The 24583-nt window shown below is 34.1% G+C and overlaps 1 protein-coding gene across 4 annotated transcripts; it reads left to right on the plus strand.

The window, feature by feature from the left end:
• The first annotated feature begins 5960 nt into the window (after positions 1–5960).
• Positions 5961–24516, plus strand: LOC108975552 (sodium-dependent nutrient amino acid transporter 1). Of its 4 annotated transcripts, none has more exons than XM_018944105.1 (9): positions 5961–6024; positions 6351–6539; positions 18757–18875; positions 18941–19214; positions 20438–20747; positions 22979–23249; positions 23304–23774; positions 23833–24109; positions 24182–24516. In XM_018944105.1, the coding sequence occupies exons 3-9, from the start codon at positions 18780–18782 to the stop codon at positions 24421–24423; spliced, it is 1941 nt and encodes a 646-aa protein (XP_018799650.1). In that variant the 5' UTR covers positions 5961–6024; positions 6351–6539; positions 18757–18779; the 3' UTR covers positions 24424–24516. The 4 variants fall into 4 exon arrangements, with proteins under 4 accessions (XP_018799650.1, XP_018799654.1, XP_018799653.1 ...); XM_018944109.1 differs by lacking the exon at positions 20438–20747 and adding an exon at positions 22583–22868; XM_018944108.1 differs by having other exon boundaries at positions 18944–19214.
• The last annotated feature ends 67 nt before the right edge of the window (positions 24517–24583 follow it).

Consider the following 24583-nt stretch of genomic DNA (forward strand, 5'->3'; position numbering starts at 1 on the left):
TATATATAACCCTATATCTGACTCTTTTAGTTTTAGGACTTACAAACAACCGTTATGTGAACAAAACTATAATACTCTCTTTAGCAAATTTGTTGCGAGAATATAAAAAAGGGTCTTTCAGCATGCYAGACCCTAATGAAAAGTAGGAAAAAAACATCAACATTTAATGACTGAGTCACATACAAGAATGAACAATTATGTAGAATGCTGATAACGTTTATTACGGCTCTTGTTGATATCAGCATTAATATTTTACTCCCCTATTCTATATGACGACTAACGGCAGATCACGTTATAATGAAAGCCATTTCTTTTATTTCATTTTCCTATTCATGTAAAAAATTTTAGCAATGTTCGGAAATAATTGGAATCATGCTTCCCGTCTCGACATCCTGATAATTTTGATATACAAAGCTGTATATTTTATGGACTTACAAGCATGTACTAAACAAAGCTCTTATAGTCTTCGCATCTTATTATCATTCGAAAGAACATTCTTTGGAATTTATTTTTTCGAACATTAATTCATGTAATAATGTGTCATGTAATTCACGGTGCCTTGTCCTGATGAAAAAGGATTTTTTTGTTTCAACTGGTCCAAAAGGCAATAATATTCAGAATTAATTTTTTTTTTACCAGTTTCCAAGTAATCATCAAACAAAATTCCTCTCGCATCCCAAAAAACTGATGCCATAAGCTTCTTGGCCGATTTTCAGACACGAACTCGTTTCGAAGCCGAACAACCAGGTTCACACTACTCTTTAGCCTCTTGTTTTGATTCAAGATCATGGTGATAGACCCAAGATTCATCCACAATGATGAATCCGGCACAAAACCGACTTTATCTTTTTTAAAACGCTCCAAAGGCGCATTCGAATATGTTTTTGTTCCATTGTTAGCGAATGCGGCACCTATTGTGCATACAGCTTTCTAAAACTCAAATTCTCACTTAAAATAATCAAATTCAATGCGCTTTCGTCTGTTTACAAGTGAATATAATATATGGTTTTTATCGAGTGACTCTGCCATGATATCATGCTTTTCGTAACACTTTTCTAGCAGTTTCGGCAGAAATTATTTCCTTAAAGGTTATATATACGTTTTCAATAATATTTGTGGACGTAATTCGAGGGTTAACTTTCACAATATTTATTATTTTGCGTTCTTCCCGGATTGATAATATTTTTGGATGGCCAGATCACGAGTTTGACGTTAAAATTCCGGTGTTCTTTTGAAATTGTTTACTACACGCTAGACTGAGGAATACGATCTTCCAATAGCTTGCCCAAGTTTTCTGAAACTTTCACCATCTTTCCACAACTTAATGATAATTTTTCTTTCCGACAGACTAATTTCTTCTCATTATTTCTAATTTAAGCAAACTGAATGCAGACTTTGTGGTGCTTATGTTAACTTGTCGTTACACTAAAATCCCGTTATCATAAAAATGAAAGTAGATATATATTTTTGTTCTTGCAGTTGGAACTTAAGAATATAAGGAAAAAATACATACATGTAAACAATTTAAACTGAATTGCCTACTAACATAGTGTTTTTACTTCACTTAAAAAAATGCGTCAGGTGAGATTTTATTGGCTATGTGTATGTCCGTAGAGTTTGTGAAGCATACAATTCTCGTTTGACTCGCTTTAGCATCCTTACTCGTTTGTTTGGATGTGATGTATTTATAAATATCTCTCCATTACTCGCCTTCGATAAATACGGTCCCAAAATATTTTAAGCTGCTTCTTGAGCTGTTATTTTGATTCGTTTACAAATTTGTTTCAGATGTGCTGCAGTTTTTATACCCTGAAAAGGGTATATTAATTTTGTCACGAAGTTTGTAACACCCAGAAGWAAGCGTYGGAGACCCTATAAAGTATATATATAAATGATCASTATGTTGAGCTGATTCGATTTAGCCATGTCCGTCTGCCTGTCTGTCCGTCTGTCTGTATATATACGAACTAGTCCCTCAGTTTTTAAGATATCGTTTTGAAATTTTGCAARCACCATTTTCTCTTCAAGAAGATACTCATTTGTCGGAACTGCCGATATCGGACCACTATAACATATAGCTGCCATATAAACTGAACGATCGGAATCAAGTTCTTGTATGGAAAACTTTCACATTTGACAAGACATATTCACGAAATTTGGTATAGATAATTTTCTAAGGCAATAATGTAATCTCCGAAGAAATTGTTCCAATCGGTTAACTATAGCTTCCATACAAACTGAACATATAGTTACTAACATAAATGCACCTGTGAAGGGTATTTAGGTTCGGTGCAACCGAAGTTAACGTCTTTTCTTGTTTTTAATGGAGAAATTCCCAGCATTTATCTATTTTCTCTATTGCTTGTCTCAGTAGTGTTGATGAATTCCTCTTCCAATAAGCAGGTCTCTTACTGCTACCTCATCTGCAGGATCAGTAATAAATAGCACAGTTTCCTAGTTTCTTACATTTGACAGCCAATTATTTGACATTTGATTGTGCTTAACGTAGAGCTCTGTACCCAACAGATAATTCAGTGCCTGCAATTTTTTCGCTGGTTGCACTGCCTCCGTCATAAAATTTTGCTGATATTCCAAGCGGCGTTTCAGGTGCACATGAATAATAAAGAATTTGTTTCCGATGTGCTGCAGTTTTTTTAATAAAGAAATTCCCAGCATTTATTTCCTTTATTGCTTGTCTCAGTAGTGTTGATACGCCTCCTGGATTGAATTCCTCTTCCATTTCCTGTACATTTTCCTCACGAGCATTAAGCAGGTCTCTTACTGCTACCTCATCTGCAGGATCAGTAATAAATGGCACAGTTTCCTCGTTCCTTACATTTGCCAGCCAATCATTTGACATTTGATTGTGCTTAACGTAGAGCTTTGTTGCACTTGAATAATATGGCTGTTGTCAAATCTTCGTGGCAGCATGGTGACTGTCTCTACAACAGAAACCGGGATATTTACTACTGCTCCACGAATAGCACATTATCGTTCATATCCTAAGGATATGATGCGCATAAATGGGATTCTCGGGGATTTTAGCATTTGCCCCAGGCAAGTTAAATCCGGAAGAATATCGGGAAACTTCAAGACTTCTGAGAGGCAGCTTTTTGATAATTTACTTTGCTTGAAAATCCGATACAAGGTGGTGCTGCAGAAATTATATTTTTGGTCCGAAGACGGAAGCTTCGGTGACATGTAAAAAAAATTTTCTAGCATCTTCCGAGTGCATGAACTTTGATGAGGTCTGACGTTTTTCTAGATTTTTTACACGCATTTTTCAGTAGGCCCTTTTTATAAACAATGCGTACATATCAAAGAAAGTTCCCGGCGTCTTCTTTTCTTAATATACCTTGTTCAGGGTGTAAGAATTAAGAGTTAAAAACTAATAATAAATAAATAATACATTCCAAAAAATAATGGTAATTAAAGAAAAACGGATTTTTTTTCGATAAATTTCAAAGTTGCTTGCGTTGTTCAAAGTTTAAGCTGCACGCTTAAACTGAAGTAACCCGTTATGTTTACACCCTATTTATAACATTTTTAGAACACTAAATGTAAAATCCTTCCTGTTTTTACCTGGTTACACTTTACCTAACCTTCCAACTTTGTTTTTTACCTATATTTTGTTTTGTTCGTACCTATCAGTTAATTAGGGTTATAAAACAGGACAATTATGTTTACAAAATTATCTTCTGCTAGATTTTGTTTTTTACTCACCCATCAGTTAATTAGGGTTGGATAATTATGCTTACAATGTTAGTTATTCATAATCATCTGTATTAATATTAATAAATAATAGCATATCTGGAAAAATTAGGATTGATTTATTATATGACTAATGCCATATACATATATTCTTGTCAGTTTACAAGACAGCTATATGATATAATTGTAAAATTTCCCTGTATCATTGTCGTAGACATTAAGCCATGCGAAAATTCATCAATATATTTTAGTAAAAATATAAAATCGTTAATTACAAAAGAGGCATTGTAGAGGTTTTTTATACCTCAGTTATACTTTCTACCTACCCATCGACTATCTTTAGTTAATTAGAGTTTTAAAACATGATAATTATGTTTAAAAAATTAGTGCTCTATTATTACTAATATACTTTTATTGAAAGCTCAAATTGGAAAGTAATTATATAATAACCGATTTGTTTAGAATATATTATTTGTATAGTGGTTAATTCCGATTACAATATAAAAAAATAATGTCGAATATTAATTAGTTCCGTTACACCTTCAAACTATATTACATTGCATTGGATCGCTATTTAATGAAAAAAGTAATTCATGTCAAATTTTGTGATGATATTTAGTCTAAGTTGCCCATATATGAACTTGATTATGATTGGTAGGTTTGTATAGAGTCCAACCTTAACAATTCTTTTGAAGATTAAAGTGATATCTTGGGCAATAATCCATACTAAATTTCATGAAGATTTCTTGTCACATAAGGATTTAATTTTGGTTTTTCAGTTTGTATGGACGGTTTTGTTATCCGACCTACAAAATTTCTTCAACTATTGTAGCGTTGCCTTAGAGAATAAACCACGACGCCTTTGCAGGATATATCTCGTTAAAGTCGTAAAAAGTCTCCAATGCAAGCATTTGACTCCGATAGTTCAGTTTGTTTGGAAGTTATATGGTATAGTTAACCGGTCTGAGCAATTTCTTCCCAGATTACATTATTTCATAAGTCATACCAAAATTCGTGAAGACATTTCTTCAAATGAGAAAGTTTTCCATGCAGTAATTCCAGTAATTCATGTCAAATTTCGTGAAGATACCACGTCTTATGCGAAAATTTTCCATACAAGCCCATGATTCCGATCGTTCGGTTTGATCTGAACAATTACTCCCGAAATTACATTACTTCTATAAATAATAACTCATACCAAATTTTGTGTAGATATATCGCCAAATGAGGGCGTTTCCCATGCAAGCATTTGATTCCGATCATGTTTGTATGGCAGCTATATGCTATAGTTAACCGATCTGAACAATTTCTTCGGCGATAACATTGTTGTCCTAGAAAATAACCTGTGTCAACTTCTGTGAAGATACATTGTCAAATGTGAAACTTTTCTATTGAAGAATTTAATTCCGATCGTTCAGTTTGTGTGGCAGGTATATGTTATAGTGGTCCGATATTGACAGTTCCTACAAATGATCAGCTTCTTGAAGAGAAAATGACATTTGCAAAATTTTAAAACGATATCTTAAAAACTGAGGGACTGGTTTGTAAACAGACAGATGGACAAACGGACATGGCCAAGTCGACTCAGTTCAACGTACTGATCATTGAAATATACACTTTGTAGAGTCTCCGACGCTTTCTTTTGGGTGTCACAAACTCCGTGGCAAACTTAATGTACCCTGTTCACGGTATAAAAATAAATCAGTTGAAGTTTGATTATAAATACGAAAAAACTTTTCCGACTACCCAATATTTTGGTATACAGTTGCTCTGTAGATAATATACTCGCACTAGTATATATTTTAATAAGAAATAAATAGCTGATAAATTCGGGAAAGGCATCACTACTAAATAGGAGAGAAATACTTAAAATATCATTGTTTTTTCTTTTTATTGATCTAATTTTAAGATTGCCGACAATCACGCCAGAAGAATGTTGTAAACGGTAGCGCATTTTACTACACTAGACTTCAAACTTAATTTGACAAGCTTTTGGAATATAATATTTAATGCGGAGCTTTCAAGAGGAAGTTTAAAAGCACACACTTCTTTATCGGCATTATATCAAAAGTATTCCGTTCCCTTCATTGATGATGCTTTATTAACGCTCTCATTAAAATACTTACACGCCGTGTGCGATACCGACTTAGGTGCCCGTTGATTCACTGAGTTTGGCAAGGTAAACACTGATCGACTCCTCAAATGAGCAGAGGCGCAAAATTGTTGGCTATAAAAATGTTGGCTGAGAAAAATCTGTGCTCAGTTAGTTTTGGCTGCCGGGCCTGACAGTCTGCAGTAACGAGTAGTGGAACGGTAAACTATGCAACGAAAGCAAACTCGCGAATATTAAAACTCCAATGCAGTAAAATTAAATAAAATTGTGCAAATATTATAAATATGAAAATACAAAAATTTTAATTTCTTCGATGAACAGCATATTTTCCTAGTGCCGTTGTTAAATTTTCAGTTCTAAATTGAATTATGTCCATATTTACGTACGACATAATAATATGAAGATAAAATAAAGAAAGATTGACTCAATAAATTCAAAACATAAAATTATATATTTACGTACGCCTGTGCATAAAGTTTATCACATACTTATTACGTATTGATTGAAATGTAATTGTGTGTTTCAGTTTGAAGCGGTTTCAACCAGTTCCACAATAACCGTGTGTTTGTTTAACATTTCCTTTGGCTTTGCGTAAGGTTTACCCAAGCCAACACCAATAATACCACCGGCACAAAAAGAAAAGTCAGTTGTGAATTGAAGTGCTGAGGTTAGCCGTGAAGCAGCGAAGCATAACAACAAAACTTAGGAGCAGAAGGTGAGTCGTCAATGCGCGATTTATGCGAATACTGTTAGCAATTATAGTTTTATACCTTAATAAGCACAACAAATAGTTTCAGGTTCTTAGCTAATAACCACATACTAGAGGTTTGAATAGATTTGCATTAATTAAACACTTACTCTATGAATTGCACTGACGTAGCGCGTTGTTGCAACATGTGTACTTCAAATGGTTAAGCGGACATACACATGAAAATGTTAATTACTATTCCGGCGATTGCCAAGGCTTAACCATTTTAGATTTCCACTAAAAGAGTTAGAATTTATGTATTGTAAATATATGCTTAAAGTATATACACATATAATACGAAGTATAAGTTTGCTTATGTACCATATGCATTGGTGTGTGTCTACTGGTAAAGTCTATATTCATTATCAGATATAATATGTACATGTAAGTCTTGCAGTGAAAAGAGGTTCAAGTTTTCAACGATGGATCATTAATAATTTTTTGATAAAAACACGGAAGACTTGAATAATGTTCAAAATATCACTCTACTCTTGAGTATATAAATATTTAAATTAATGTGGCAGTTATGTAGCTCATCTCGTAGTACATCAATTTGTAAAAAAATCAGTTTTTCGTATAGTAAAATAGTTTTTAACTAGGTGACTGAACTACACTGTACATATACACATATAGAATGACAAATATGTACGAATACATAGCTATATATTTTGGCGAAGTCATAAGGTAGCACTGTTCATTTGCATTAAGTCAATACTTTATTCAGCAACATCAAAAGCTAACTGCATTCGAAGAACTATTAACTATTGTTAGTGCAAAGTTAAATCAAAATTAAAAATATTAAAAAGAATTAAACTCGATCCATTTAAACGTCACTAATTCAGTGAAAATATCCGGTATACACAAACATTTGCATATGTATGTATAAGTGCCATATCATCATTCTGCTCTCTTTAACAAAAGAATGAAATGCAGAAAAAGAAATTTACCCGGATGTTGCTTTAGGATATGAAGATTCCGTAAATGTTTGACTTATAAAAGTGTTTAGTAGTCTAGTGAAGACCACTTCTTATGCTATAATAAAAAAGTGAAATGTTGTATACATAATAAATTTAAATAAAGAAAGAAAATGAAGTTTTTTTTAATGATAGTGGTAATGAATTTTTAATGATTAATGAATAAACAAAGGTTGACCATTTTGGAGGAAATCATAGTCAATTGAAAGGATAATTTTATTAAAGATATTATTTATTGATTACTTTATTACGTTAAAAGGTCTATTCGACATAATTCCGTGTGAATCCAAAAAATGATATGGCAACCTATGACACAGAGATTTGAAAACGATTGGATGAAATGTCATTAAACTTTGTCATTATTCGAACTACGGTTAGTACTCTCGACCAGGCAAAGAGTTCTAGGTTCTAGTTTTACAAAATTGGATCTTCCTAGCTTAAATCGTATATTTTTTCTGTGAGCGTAACAATGATTACATTCCTGCCATTTACAATGCTAGTAGCCTTGTATGCATCAATATACATATCTAAATTTTGAATAGTGAATTTCCAAGTTGCAATTATGAAAGGCAGTAAAATAGACGTACAGTACTACAAACAATAATAAATACATAAGTCAATGCCAATTTCTATACATTCAACAACACCTCACGTACTCATATTACACATACATACATACGACTGTGCTGATATATGTATCTCTAATTATTATACTCTTACAACATGTTGCTACAGAGTATAACAGTGTTGTCACCTAATGGTATCACCATAACATAAAGCATAAGTATAAAATATTCCCGAACCGTTCGAGCTAAAATACCTACACTAGCTCATAATAAATCCCACAAAAACCACTACCGACAATGTGAAAGTGCTACTTCAGAGATTTTAAATTTTACTCTTAAGATAGTATGCGACATCTTTATAGGAGCCGGTTTAAAAACAGGACAATAAGCGTGGCATCGCCAATTTTTAAGTGAAATCACATACCTCTGTACCTGCTCGATTGATTCTAACCGAATTCGATACTTAACATTCTTATTTAACAGTGTGAAAATGGGCGAAATCGGACTGCAACCACGTCTATTGCCTTCCCTTAGCTTCCACATACCTAAAACAAGGACTTTCGAACTTCCAGTTGACTTTATACTGCATATATCAGGGATAAGGGAGCAGGAATTATGTCTGGCATATATCGATCAACATGCAATACAATAAGACGTATGCGTCCTTATGTAGTTATGCATGTACATATGTATGTATATCAGGGAGTAAGTGTATGGTAAGCGCAAAACTGGCTATGACTGCTCAACAGTACCGAGACCTAGTAGCTCAGTATGACGTATGCAATTTCCTTGATTTCGAACTTTGGTATACCCATAAGTTGTTGTTGTTACTTTGTTCAAGAGTTAGTATTATTGCTAGCGGTTCCACGTATGAGCTGGCTGCATAATATGTTGCTGATCGGGTATTCACTGTGTCAGCGTAAGTAAACTAGGGCCCAACAACGCATGTGACCCGCGGTCGTGAATTGACTATACATAACGAAGCGACAATGACAGCAACAAAATTTCTTCAGGTAATATTACATTAAACGAACGTATGTATGTACATACATATGTACATATGCGCAATTAATTTATGAGCTGAAGCAATTGCTGTTTTCTTTATAGTACAGTACTTTTGCGATTATATATCAGATTTTTGACTGGAATTTTAATTTTTTGAAAAAAAAATGTGTTCATCTGTCTATGTCAATGTTGTTGCAATCAAAATAGTGCCCATTTGATTTTATGCACTTATCCCAGTGCTTCTTTCAATCGTCAGAATATTTTTCAAGCTTGATTTTTGAGGTAACTTGTAGCTCTCTCAGCTATTTTCACTACCTTTTAAAACGACGGTGCCTTAACGTTTTCTTTATTTTTGGAAATCGAAAAAAGTCACCTAGCGCCATGTCTGGGAAATATGGAGACTGTTGCATCTTTACTATTCGTTTTGGTCAAAAATTAACGAACAATTAACGAACATATATACATACATATGTATAAAGTTAATTATATTTATGTTGTTAACGTACTAACTGCTTCACTGATATTCAAATAATACCGTAAAAGTAATACCCAATACAATATCGCTCCAGTAGCATTGCTTATGTTGCGGATACCTATTACTCTGATCAAGAGATCGTGATAAACATAATCTGTATTCTTGGCTTAGAGTACTATCGTAATATTGTTACTGCAATTCTGTCCAAGTTGCGTGACATATAATATCATCATAATTCTATAGATGGTCTCAGAGTACCCTTATCTAGTGGTTTTGAAAACGCAGCGGTTGCAAAACCACAGTAGCATAAATGTTGCGTTAAATCTGTATCAACATATTCAAAGGTGAAGTATTGGTTTATTAAATTTCGTAGCAACCGTACTTAGCAAATGAATCACAAAAAACGCGGAAAGTTTTGTTGAGCGATCGAAGTATGTAATTGAGTGAATTATCATTAGATTCTCAAAACGAATCACATTAACGAATTTTTGCAAATGGAAAAAACGATGATTTTTTTTTCAAAGCCTCCCTCAACCATGGTAAAAAATCAACTGGCGCATTTGTGTCCGTCCTTATTAATTAAATTTTTCAGCCTAAGCATTCTTCTTTACCCCAGTACTACTTTATTTTTAGCAGAAAGAAATGCACTTGTGTACTTTCTGTATAGTCTCTTATGACAGTAGAGTGGATACTTTGAACATATATCCGTCTACACAGACACACTCTATTTGAACAGCTGAATATGAAATTTTGTGCAACTTCAGACTAAAGCACTTTATTATTTCTTTTTTAAACTAGTATAAAGAGTTCTGTGTACTCTTTCGAATAACTTGGTGTAACAGGAGGCTATAAGAGGAATCAAGTGCTTGTAGACCTTAATTATGGATAAATGGCCAAAAAAGAAAATAATTCAAATTAATTCTGAAAAGATATGAATTTGCCTCGAAAAGCCATTATGTTCCCTCAATATTTTAAACGAAATTATAAGAAAATGCTGAGTATACCTAGTACCTCCTTGATATATTTATCGTGTACGCCACTAAAACTTTAAGTACACATTCACATGATAAATAAGCATAGCAATTATGCATGTACTTGTTTATGAATGCTTTTATCTCGACAATAATTTTAAAATGTGCAATCAGTCTAACAATGGTTTATGACATGGCCAATAAAATTGTCTACTGAGATAAACTGTAGTATACATATGTACTATGTATTATTTAATCAACTTCAAAAATTCGCATATTGTAAACTTTTATTTAAAAAGTAGAAATTTCTCCCGTCTTCTTTTTTTGAAAATAATTTTAGATATCTCAATAGGTAAATCTCAAAATAATAAATGGGTTTTGAAAAGTTATGCTCAAGCTAACTTGACCTAAAATATATATGCAAATATAATAATATATATATATATATATGTATATTAAGGTGGGTCAATAAATGATTTCTTTTTGCTTGGTATTCTGAAAAATTGGTTCTTAAAGAACTCTAAGAAAATATATCCAAGCCTAATTAATTTTAACGGAAAGATCCTCAGTTTCACAGTTTTATATTTTTTTCTTATTATCAAATATAAAAACTTAAATCTCACCACCAATCATTTGAAAAACGTATCTAGTTCATTAATTTGTAATTTCATAATTTTAAGGCGAATTTTCTTTCTAATGAATTATATAACTCAATGAAAAAAAACGTTATAAATTGGAAATCTTATAGTTTTGTAGAAAATTTACTATTCTACATGGTCCCCCATTCGTGAAGTAATTGATTATTTGGAATTATTTCTATAGAGAGAATTTGCCACTTTAACTTTTTGTAGTAAGAAGTGGTTTGAGGCTAATCGACTTCGCCGGGGCCCGAAATATGGTTGTCTGTAGTACAAGATTCCAGCATAAAAAATACATTAAGCTACCTGGCTCCGGATCAAAAGCCACCAACCAGAAAGCTACAATCAAAACAGATAGCTGAACAATTTTCTACTCGGCTGGCACTCCTGCCCTCTGGGAGCACTCGTCAACACCTCGGTATAAGGGAACTGTGGGGCGGCATTTCAAGCTCCTTATGTACAGTTGCAACCGAAACCATTCGTTTTCGGAATATGCAAAAGAATAGCTGGTACGATGAGGAGTGCCGCGCGGCAACGGAAAGAAATAATACTGCCTACCTCGCAACGTTATGATCGACCACATCACGTGCGGGATGGGATAGATATCGATAGTGTAAGAGGGAAGCGAGACGCATTTACAGACAATGCGTGAGTATGAAGAGCTTGACAAGCTGGTCGACAGTGGTAATGCTCGAAAATTCTACGAAAAAATGAGGCGACTAACGGAAGGTTTAAAGACCGGAGCATTCTCCGATGGATTGCTGGCCGTGCTATTGAAATACGGCGGTGAAGAACTGATAAAGAGCATGAATCAGCTTCTTTGTAAAATATGGTCGAACGAAAGCATGCCCAACGATTGGAAATGCCCAATCCACAAAAATGGATACCCCACAATCTGCGCCCGTGCATAAGGTTTGGTAGTTATATGGGGTCTAAAGCAAGTTGTCACCCAATTTCTTACATTTTAGGCACCGTTATTAGAAATAATTCCGCAATTTTATTAAGGTAACTAATGTATTCTCTGATATCAAGTCAGCTGGAAGCTCCAAAATATATTACGGCTAAGAAAATTATTGATCCGATTCTATCCATTTTTGACATACAGACACATATTATATCAGTGTTCTTGTCGATTTTTACTTGTTAAAACGAAAGTTAATAACTTCGCAGACAAGAATCTCTCGACTTAATGCAAATTAGTAAATACGTGTTTTATTAATATGCACGTCATTTGTACACCTATATGTATATATTTTTATACTCTCACAAAATGTTGCTAAAGAGTATTATACACTGGTCGGCATATATATTTTGTCATAGCATTCATTTGACCTTTAGACTCTTGAACTAAGTACCGGTGCATTATTAGAACCGAACTAAATGAACTATGTACAATCCATAAATACTTTTCTCTTTAAAATAAATAAAATTTCAAACCGAAATTGAGGCATCGCCATGTCAAAATATATATGCCGACCAGTGTATATTTGTTCACCTAACATTTGTTTTTAACTTTATGGAAATCTTATAAAGTGCAATAGCTAACCTCTCAAATGAGATACAAAATTTTATTTGGTAATATGTTTAATGTACATATCTTTAAATAACTCAAGACAGTGCGGAGTGAAATTGGATTATTTCCCCTCCTACTTGCCTTATAAAGTTTGTGAGGAAAATTACTAAAATAAGTGGGTCAGAGACGCTAGGCTTTAGCTTTAGGTAATAACCCATACTTGACAATTTAAGCAAATTCGATGAGAAAGTTGCCGAAATGGAACGAAAACTACCTCACATAGTATAACATTATTTAAGATTGCATATACATAATTCTTTCATTTTACAGTATACAAACCAAGCACCAATGAATATATGTATATGAATAAAAGCTTACACAAGTAGTGTTTTTAGAGAGAACGATTTCAGCTCTACAAATTGCCGAAATAATACCATAACTGTTCACGCCTTAAATACCGAGGAGTGCCCTTGGCTGACTTTTTATCTAACATATCGGTCAATCTGTGGGATATCTTATAGAAATAAATATCATCTCTATCTAATTACAGTGTTTCATTTTGCCTAAAACGGATGAAATCGGATTATTATTACTCTAGCTGGCAAAATGTGCTACTAAGCGCATAACTCAACATCGAATGGATCAAGTTGCCCAATTCTTTTTTTTAAATGTTTGTTGAAGTTTTTACGGTGAGGAACATTCAAATAATTGCCGGAAAACCTCTCAAAATAGCTCTTTTCGTTTTTCCATACAAACGAATCAATGTTTGTTTGTTAGCAAGGCTAATGCTCGGGAACGGCTGAACCAATCTTGATGAAATTTTCAGAGGTTGTTCCTTATGGATCGGGGAAGGTTTAGAAATAAAAGTACCTTAATACTTTTTATGAGGAAAAGTCATAAAGTTGGACAATTTCAAAAAGTAATTTTTTTCCATATACATACATATTGCGCATAATTTTTTTTTTTTTTCATTTTTGTTTGTTTTGTTTTTCTTAATTTTGATTTGTAATTTATTTGAATCGTTCAATTTCGGTCGCTTGCCATTTGATTCCGACTATTCAAAAGAAAAATTACTAAAAATTTTTCAGTGAAACCTTTATGTGTGTTTCACACAAAGTGATCAATTACAGATTGAAATTTGTTTCGAAGCCACGAAGAGGTCGCGCTAATACCGGTAGGCGTTCTTTTTGTCATCAACATATGCCAGCCGAAGGCAAAGCAAGGCAAGAAGGACTCCCAGGATGCGATGACATATGTACGTCCGGAATTATGGATTGCGGTGAATCAGCAAGAGATTGTCAAGATGTCACAGCACCACTTTTCGAACAACAGCTGCGATGTTTGATGGACTTTATCTTGAAGCAATGTTTGGTACATATGATGCTGTTAGAATATGGAACTATTCTGTTGAGTAGCAAAAAAGGGGTTTACCGCACGCACACATTCTTCTTTGGATGGGGATGGTGGTTAGACCAGATCAATTTGATGAAATCATTTCTGCGGAAATTTCCGATCCAGAGATATATCCAGAATTATACGAAGCAAGTATCAAATCGATACGTGAACTGCAATAAAGAGCTTTGTAGGATATTTACTTTTGCAATTCATGAAAGTTTTCCGACTGTTGTACGTCTCGCGCTTCAACTTCATTTGAGTCATTGCGTATTGTTGGTACGGTGTGTGAAACTTTTTGAGAAACATGCCAGCAATTGCAATTGCTGAAACATGATAATCACTGGAGACAAACGATATATAATACTATGCGGTAGCGCCTTCGTAAACCACTGAAGTTCGCACGCTTTTCATGAAGATCATTTCGACATATCAGCCTTCCCTCGCGTCAATTACGGGACATGAAAAGAAATGACATTGTTGAATGACGTAAGAATTGGAAATGGGCAAATTCTGGCTGATACTTCCACTGGTTTGATATCAATTTCACCAGCCTTTTTTCAATTCACTTCAACGAAAGATGAACTCATCACGAATTTTTATCTGCACGTGCACGTGCAATTTTAGCTTCCAAAATAAAAATGTAATGACTTAAACAGGAAGAGTCGAAGTCAAATTTCGGGAGGTTTGCGTTCGTACACTTAGCAATGAAGAAGCCGTGAATTATCCAGCGGAACTTCTAAATTCTTTGCAGAGGCTTGGTATGCCGCAATAACATTTGCGTCTCAAAGTTAGGTCTGTCATTATTATGTTTCCCACTCTTCATGCGCCGAAACTGTATAGACTGATTGTGACGCAGTTATCGAATACTAGGGGACAGCCATTTCAGTTCAAACGTATTCAATTTCCAGGGAAAATGCATTTGCGATGACAATGAGTGTGGCATAAATCTAGAAATGCTATGTTGTTCACACGGCCTGATATACATACGTGGCGTGTTCACGAGTTGGAAACGCATCTTCTGTATACATTTACGCACGAGGACAGAAACCAAAAAATTTTGTTTATCAAGCTGCGCTACATTACATTTCACGCAGGACAACGGCTGCAGGGTCAGCTAGTTCGCAATATAAATATTTCAAACATTCCGTTGCCTTAAAGTTGGTAAATGTGTAAGATATAAGATATTTTCATCTATAGAATTATCTCTATATACTACATATAAAAATATTCCTTATTTTAACAGACTTAAAATTAGATGGAAACCGTTCGGCATGCTTTTGGACCGTGCAAAAAGCTGCATTGAGCAGAAGGAAACTATTTTGAATATTTTGATTTAAGTCCTGTTTACTTTGGAATGTATCTTGTATAATCGATTTTTTTTGTAATGAGTCATACATACACTTTTTTTGTATCTCATTTAGTAGCAATATTAACAGGTAATCGATCTTTGGCATAAAATAATTAAATTAAAAAATCGGATGTTTCCAACGAAAATAAATACTTAATATTCGCAGTTTTATCTCAGTATGCTTTGAGATATGTAAGATACAGAAAAGAAAGGTAAGTCCACTCAAATATTAAAATTTGTATACTGGAAGAGATTTATATTTCTGCTAAAACGTTTAATAGGTTCCTATTTTAATTTAAAAGAAGTTAGATTTTGCCATCATACTTATTATATTGCGTATAAGTATACGATATTTATGTCCGAGTTCAAATACCAAATTGAATTGAAATTGAATCAACTCACAATCACGTCGATTAGTACAAGGAAGATAATTGCAAAATTAAAGATTTCTTCATTTATTTTTTTATTTTATCCAATTAAAAAAAAATATCCAGAACACTAAAACCGCTATAACTTCGGAAAGAATTTGAGAAACCCTTTCAGGGAGATATTTTTGAATATCAAAACTATTGAATTACGAGTAATAGTTGAACACTTAACGACCCAATTTAATGATTTCAATATGCACTCACACTCGCGCGAGTGTTTCAAATGAAAAAAAGGTTTTTTATTTAAAAGTTACAATTTATTTAGAGTTATCGTTTGTTTACAGTACTATGTTTTGCGAAAATATCTCGCGTAAGATCGAGATAGAATGCGTTGGATCGCTGTAAGTCGGTGCAGGCGGAACGATGATAATCGAAGTGTATGTGTCGAATTGTTTAGAACGAATTGTTTAGTACGAATTGTTGTGGACGTAACAAGTTTCCTATCCTGCTCTTCATCATTTTCGTTTAGTGGTACATATGTGGAGAGTTGTGTTGTAGTAATCAGCTGTGGTGAATTGCGCTGTTGCATTAGGATGCGCCAGTTTTACCGGGTACAGGGGGTGGATGCTTAACTCATTTAAACAATAGTCTTCTTTTGTCTTTCCAAATTTTAGACTAGAATACCCCCTTAAGTGAAGCCGATAAAAATAATTCTACTTTGTGACAAAAAGGGACTATAAATAGATGCAAAAAACAAGTAAGGAAGGCTAAGTTCGGGTGTCACCGAGCATTTTATACTCTCGCATGATAAAGCGATAATCGAGATTTCAGGCGTGATTGTGAACCGATTTCACCCATATTTGGTGCATGTCATCAGGGTGTTAAAAAAATATTATATACCGAATTTCATTGAAATCGGCCGAGTACTTCCTGAGATGTGGTTTTTGGTTCATAAGTGAGCGACGCCACGCCCATTTTCAATTTTTAAAAAAAGCCTAGATGCAGCTTCCTTCTGACATCCGATTTCTTCCATTTTTGAAATGTGTATGGAAATTCCTAAAAGAAACGACTCTACACAGTTTGGTTGACATAGCTATAGTAGTTTTTGGAGATATGTACAAAAAAGTTAGTAGGGGGCGGGGCCACGCCCACTTTTCCAAAAAACTAGCCTCCAAATATGCCCCTCCCTAATGCGATCCTTTGTGCCAAATTTCACTTAAATATCTTTATTTATGGCTTAGTTATGACACTTTATTGGTTTTCGGTTTCCGCCATTTTGTGGGCGTGGCAGTGGACCGATTTTGCCCATCTTCGAACTTAACCTTCTTATGGCGCCAGTGCACCGAGTATCATCATGATATCACAATTTTTACTGAAGTTACAGCTTGCACGGACGGACGGACAGACGGACGAACGGACAGACAGACATCCGGATTTCAACTCTACTCGGTATATATAACCCTATGTCTGACTCTTTTAGTTTTAGGACTAACAAACAACCGTTACGTGAACAAAACTATAATACTCTCTTTAGCAACTTTGTTGCGAGAGTATAATTATACATATTATCACACAATGAATCATATGGCCATCATCATGGCACCATACGCGTATAATTTATAAGAACATAGAGTATTTTATCACAGTACTAATACCATAATGTGCAAGTTTAAGCGCGCTCAAGGCAATAATTGTAAAACACCTATTGTATTATAATATATAAGCAGCATTCATCGTTTAACATTTAATGATAAAATAATCAGTATGATATTGAAAAATAACAAATCTTGCTTCTAAACAAAAGAGATGAATCACAAACTGGATTAAAGAAAATTCCCCCCAAAGGGCGATAAAAAATTGTAGAGTATAATTCAGAGAATAATATTTGCGTGCAAATAAGTGGGAGTTTACAAATAAATACTTTTATTTTATTACATTCAGGCGGTAATAATCGTCGACTGTGCATTCGTGATAAAAATTTTACACATAACATATAAAATTAAACAATAACAAACATTTACAAATACTTTTTAAAAATACGGTTTTTCTTTACGCTATCAATTCGAGACAAAAGCTGTTTTATTCTTTTTGTAAATGAACTCTTGTTCCAGTGTGGTCACTGACGCGTCCAATTCGATAAGTTTCTTCGATCTCCTTATGTTGATGCCGTCGTGAATGCTCAGTATAACTAACGTTTTGAAGCACCTTTCTAACGAAGCATTCATAAGATTCGAAATGGACTATTAAAAAACTGCGAAGTATTTAAATACGAGTTGTACATTTTGGAAGAGGTGGTCGACCATTTTGGAGAAATTGGAAATGTAAATGACTAACCAGAAAGAGGAAGGAATCACTAATCATCTTACAGTGAGGACAAAGATTTCGTTTGCCTGTTTGAGATGAAACCACTGTCCAGTCTAAGAGTAGTTAAAAAAGTATTTAAATTAGATGTAGTATTAAACACAGCTGTACTATACTTAAACCTTTTTGTAATATCTACAGATGCGTCAACTTTTGTATTGTTAAACCCCTTCATACGTGTATGTCTAAGAAAGGGACAAACATAAATTCAAAAGGGTGTATCTCTCTTCTCATTAATTTGGTTTTGAGGTGCTTCATAGAAAAATTGAACACCGTTAGAAAGATAAAATTTTATAAAAAGGTTTTACTGAAAAGCTTCACGGTAAAAATAAGGCAACGATCCGAAACATAGAAGTAGATTCTCTACCCAATGAAAACAAGATTAGATTGTCCATTACAGTCACCAGACGCTAATCCAATATAGAAATTTTGGACTTTAATGGAAGCCAAAATATAAAGAAAATATTAAGGAATGGTTCGGAATTCAACAACTTTTACTAGTTTAAACAAGAAAATTATTTATTCGTTTTTTGGTTATTTGAGTTTCATGCATTTACGTTTTACTTCTAGAACACTTTCTTTACACATATACAATGGAGATACCTCATGAAAATCCAGCCTTTATTGGAGATGACGGAAAATCTGCACGCGGCCAATCGAGAGCCTTGCGAAATTCGGATAAAGAGGCAGTAAGTATTGCTGTTTTATGGTTGTAAAATAAAACTCAAAACAAATTTTGTTTTTGTTCAAAAAGAAGCTATCTGAAAATGATTCTAAGAAGAATGAACGCGCCACGTGGGGCAAAGGTGTAGAGTTTCTTTTCTCTTGTATTGCCATGTCTGTGGGACTGGGGAATGTATGGCGTTTTCCTTTTACGGCGCTGGATAATGGCGGTGGTGCTTTCTTAATACCTTATCTAATAGTATTATTTTTAATCGGTAAGCCAATTTATTATTTGGAAATGGCGATAGGACAATTCTCAAGCAGTGGATCAGTGAAAGTATTCAACTTGTGTCCAGCGATGAAGGGTAAGAAAGCATTTTTAGTTACAACTATATTCATTTGTCTCTGTATCTTATGAATTTTAGCTGGAGTACATGCTTGCGTACGTAGTTATATAATATAATACATATTTTATGCATATGTATCTTACAAAAAGTTTAGATACAAGTTAACAGAATTAAATTCAAAATGTAGCATACAAATTGAAGGAAACTGTTTTATATCAATTTGATTGTATGTAGTACGGTTTTCCGGAAAAGTTAACTTATTTAATGAAATATTCTCCTTTAATCATTTATCATTGTTAAAATTTAGAGTCAAGACAATTTTATATGCTATACTAATAACACAGCACCGAATCTAATGCCCTTAGAAAGAAATATGCATGACAGCAGCACTACCTAAGGGATTGTATGATACTCGATATTTCATGTAGAGATTTTAATTACAAAGCAAGTTTTATACTTTCATCATCTTTACCGCTTTTTGTTCAAGCAAATCTTTACTACGTAGCCTCAAAAGATATGCCCAATAAGGGAAAGTTTTACTGTTAGAGTGCTTTCTAATCGCCATAATGACGTTGAAGTATATTGTAGAGTTAATTTTAAAAGGGGTGAAACTCAATATGTGTACATTTACAATACCTTTAACATCTATCAGTTATGTTAGTTGATTTTAAAGCTACTTCTTGATAGCATTGACCACAGACGAGATCTATAGGCATAGTATGTATCTAAAGACAGCCGACTTAATGTAGTAAAACAAACTCTTGTTTTGTTAGTTACAAGGTCATAATCCGAATGAACTGTAGGTATCTACGTATTTGAAATAAATAGATATATTTAAGTACCGTTTCCGCGATGGAACTCGGAAAGAGTTCCTGTGACTTTCACAAATTGTAATTAGGTTAGAAAAAGGTGCTGTGTTCGTATAGATCATACATCTAGTGAACGCCAGGATATGAACATAGTTGATAATATACCGGAAGGCGATATAGTTTATTGTTTTGAAGACGGAACCACTACCTGTATTTATGAAATCAATTTTCAACTAAACGTATATACATGCGTACGTATGTGTACATATGCATGTATGTATATACCTATATCAAGGCATGTTTTTCTTTCAAATCCAATTATTTTAATAGATACGTTCGTAATTTTCTTCGTAAATTCTTTGTGAAATTTGTCATACCATGTAATACTTTAATTTCCTCTCATATTTGTGAATGCTTCTGATCATTTGAAAGGTATTGGCATTGGTCAAGTGTTGTCCATTTCGTTTGTGACCACCTACTATGTGGCCATTATGGGCATGATTGTACGCTATTTGTTTGATTCATTCAAATCCCCGTTACCGTGGACAGTCTGTGACGATGCATGGAGTGAAGCCTGCGTTGCATCTGGCACAATGCCCGTGCCAGAACCCATAATAGAAATTTCAACTGGAGTGTCATCAGTAGTAAACGACAACACATTACATAATGTCAGTACGCTCATAAACGCGAGTGTTATGCCTCATCATACCAAAACCATTTCATCTGCAGAGTTGTACTTTATGTAAGTTTAATATCATATATGTTTCTTAAATAATTACAGTAAGATTGTGTATGTATTACTAACCGACATGCTCAGTAAGATATATTATATTTGTGCTTTCAAAAATGTCCCTGTCATCCATTCAAATCGCTTATTTCCTTGGTATTCAGTTGTAATCAAGCCCCATTTGAAATGCATATGTATCTGATGCTGATTTTACAGTTATTGCGTGAGACATTCATAAATAAAATCGATTTAATTAATCAATAAAAATTGTTTCGAGCCGACATGTCAAATTGAAATATTTTCACAAAACAACTTGCATAAGTACCCTGTCGGAAAAATGATTCAGCACTTTACCAAAAGAGAGAATTTTGTATCGCGATGTTCAGAGAAGAGACAATTCTTTTCCTTTCTTCACTTTTCTATATTTTCGACCATGTTTGGATGTGTGTACGAAGCATTAAAAAATAGGTTGATTAAGAAAAACGATAATGTAAATCGGTTTTGTGATTGAAAGTTTAAAATGTAAACAATCGAACTCACGTCTATAAGAATTAAGAAGTCATGACTCAAACCGCGATTAAAACACAGATGTGTTTTTTTAGAATAAACTTCTATTGTAATTTTCATTTTAATACTAGTAATACTAAACTAAACTAATAGCAACAAGCAAAAGCAATTCAGCTGGCTACTTCGGATTCACAGATAACTCCTAAAGAGGAGACTCCTTGCAGTGGTTCCCAATAGGTCCTTCTTAATTGTTTATAATGTGAATCAAATGGAAGATAAATATATAGTCAAAACAAATAAAACACCAGACAATTACTTCAACTAATCACGAATATAAACTGCTTTATATACCACTTACTAACTGCTTCAGAACAGAAGCAAACCTTACTAGTTTAATTTATATTCCCTGTAATCATTTTAATCTGTAATTTGTGTAAATCCTCGGTATTTTTCAGAGAAAAATTGATTGCCCGACGTAATGAGATTCTACGGTGAACCCGCTTTCGAAAAATTTGTGTAAATCTCATTTCTCACTAGTGCAATTTTAATAAAAAAAGAAATAGTTCTAAACCTATTTTGTGAATAGTTAAATTTTTTATTGGAGGGCGTATGCAAATATAAAATACATTATTGCGCGTTTGTATGCGTGTAAATGTTTGCTCTAAATTCGTAAGTCCCAACCCGAAGTGTAAATTGACTTTTGCGATTGTCTGCAAATTAGTTTGTAAACAAAAAAATATAATTCTTACAAAATTCAACTATCAGCTATCTGTTACCGCTTTACAATGTTCGTCATTGTAAGCACTTGCCATTAAAAAAATATTTCGCATGAGACTAAATATCATCAACAATAATAATATCATGCAATTAACTAAAAAATATATATCGCATGCGACTGAGATATCATCAGTAACTTTATTACTTCTTATTACTTACATATATTATATATCAATGTATATATTCTACTGCCAAATATACTATATAAACTAAATACTGAGGAAATGCCCTAGTTGTGCAATCGGCTAATATATATGTAAGTATACAACCATATGTCTTCATTTAATTCGCTTATAAAAAATTTAGTTTCCTTTTATAATATTTTCTTCCATGCGATTTGTGCCTGAAACCCGTCATTGTATATTCATTTTCGGTGATGTTGCAGATTACGTCGCTGTCATATTGCATACCGCTTTCTAAGTTTTAACCTTATTTTTTTAACTTGTAATTTCGTTTTTAGTTCATATCCCTAAAACACATATGTATGTATATTCATATCATATCTACAAGAGTGTATGTACACGCTTGTTTAAATTTACATTCTATTTGCATCTAACACGTTCAAGGTATTGGCTTAGGGCAGGCTTTCATGGTATACCTATTGGCTACATATTACGAGTCCATATGTGCACTTATCGCATACTATCTGGTGCAATCATTCCGTGACCCGCTGCCCTGGTCCTACTGTCGACCGGAGTGGGGATCGAATTGTTTTGATTCTGCGCCTCGTAGTTGGCTCGATGGAGCCAAATTCATAGACACAGTTCGAACTGGCAATTGGAGTTTGGTTTACAGTAATCTAACAAAGGACTATAATAAGCGCATAATCTCGAGTTCGGAATTTTATTTTGTGTAAGTTACACCTAAGAGTTTATGGAAATTGTTTTTTTTAAGGGTTGCGGATTAAAATAATATCATTAGCTAATTTTTTGTCTGATTTAATCAAACTTGAATAACTGTAGCAAGGATGTACTGCGCGAGAAGGATAACATTGACGACGGTATTGGTTTGCCGAACTGGGAGCTGGTGTTAGGACTTCTTGTATCGTGGACAACAATATTTTTGGTTGTACACAGAGGTGTGAAAAGTTCAGGCAAAGCTTCGTATTTTTTGGCTTTATTTCCCTATGTAATCATGGCTGTGTTATTGGTGCGCGCAGTCACTTTACCAGGTTCCGCGGACGGCATAATCTTCTTTATAAAACCCGATTGGAGCAAAATTCTGGATCCTAAGGTGTGTACATACGTGAATGCATTGACCAATGTAATCTAAGTAATCATTTTTTAGGTTTGGTATGCCGCCGTCACTCAGTGCTTTTACTCACTATCCGTCTGCTTTGGTAACATAATCATGTACGCTTCGTACAACAAGTTTGATCATAACATCCATCGCGACGCAATGATTGTCACCACATTGGATACGTTCACATCCCTTATTTCGGGTTTTACCATATTTGGCATTTTGGGTAATTTGGCCTATGAAATTGGTACGGATGACATCGGCACAGTAGTTAAAGGTGGCACCGGACTTGCATTTATTTCGTACCCGGATGCGATTTCCAAATTCAAAACGTTGCCGCAAATATTTTCAGTACTGTTCTTCCTGATGCTCTTCATTCTTGGCATCGGTTCAAACATAGCAATGACATCATGTACCATAACAGCAATACGAGATAACTTTCCCCACATTAAGCAATGGCACTGTGCTTTGGCTATATCCGTTATTAGTTTCTTTATTGGGTTAGCCTATGTGACACCGGTAAGAAAGTCAGTTATAACAAAGTTCCTTATGTTTAGTTTGTCGTATACACTTCTAGGGAGGCCAATTTATATTGACTTTGGTGGACTTCTATGGCGCTTCTATGATCGCGCTGATTTTAGGCATACTGGAGCTCTATGTTTTGGGTTGGGTTTATGGCGTGGATCGGCTATGCACGGACATCGAATTCATGATAGGACATAGAGTAGGCAACTATTGGCGTTGGTGTTGGGCACTTATCACACCCGGCATTATGACATTGATTCTAATTTACTTTTATGTGACATATGAATCGTTAACCTACAACAATGTTCATTATCCAAGCTGGGCGTATGGTAAGTGCATTGTAAACTCTTACATAAGAATTAAAATGCCAAAAATATAATTTATTTTGTCTGCAATTTCAGCATTGGGTTGGACAATTACTGCCTTGGGTGTTCTCCAAGTTCCAATATGGGCAATAGTGGCTATTATACGCCAACCAGGAGAAAGTTTAACCGAAAAAGTCCATGGTGCGTTCAGACCCGTAAGCAACTGGGGTCCATCAGATCCCTTACTTCGGGAACAATACAACAAAGATCTGGTACACGACAACGACTCGAGTAACATAAGTTGCTGGAGTAAAATCAAGAAGAACTTAACTGGTTAACCATTTTGATCAAGTGATTTTTAAAACAGCGGGTGCTGTTTACGGCTTGCCAAATTTTTGTGTTATAGAAATTAAAATAAATATTAAAACTTATTATCTAAATTATCTTAAAAATGTACTTACCATAATTTTAAATACTTCGCCAGTACAAGCTTTAAAT

Source organism: Bactrocera latifrons, unplaced genomic scaffold (assembly GCF_001853355.1).
Source record: "Bactrocera latifrons isolate USDA-ARS-PBARC rearing strain unplaced genomic scaffold, ASM185335v1 scaffold_668, whole genome shotgun sequence".
Taxonomy (NCBI): Eukaryota; Metazoa; Arthropoda; class Insecta; order Diptera; family Tephritidae; genus Bactrocera; species Bactrocera latifrons.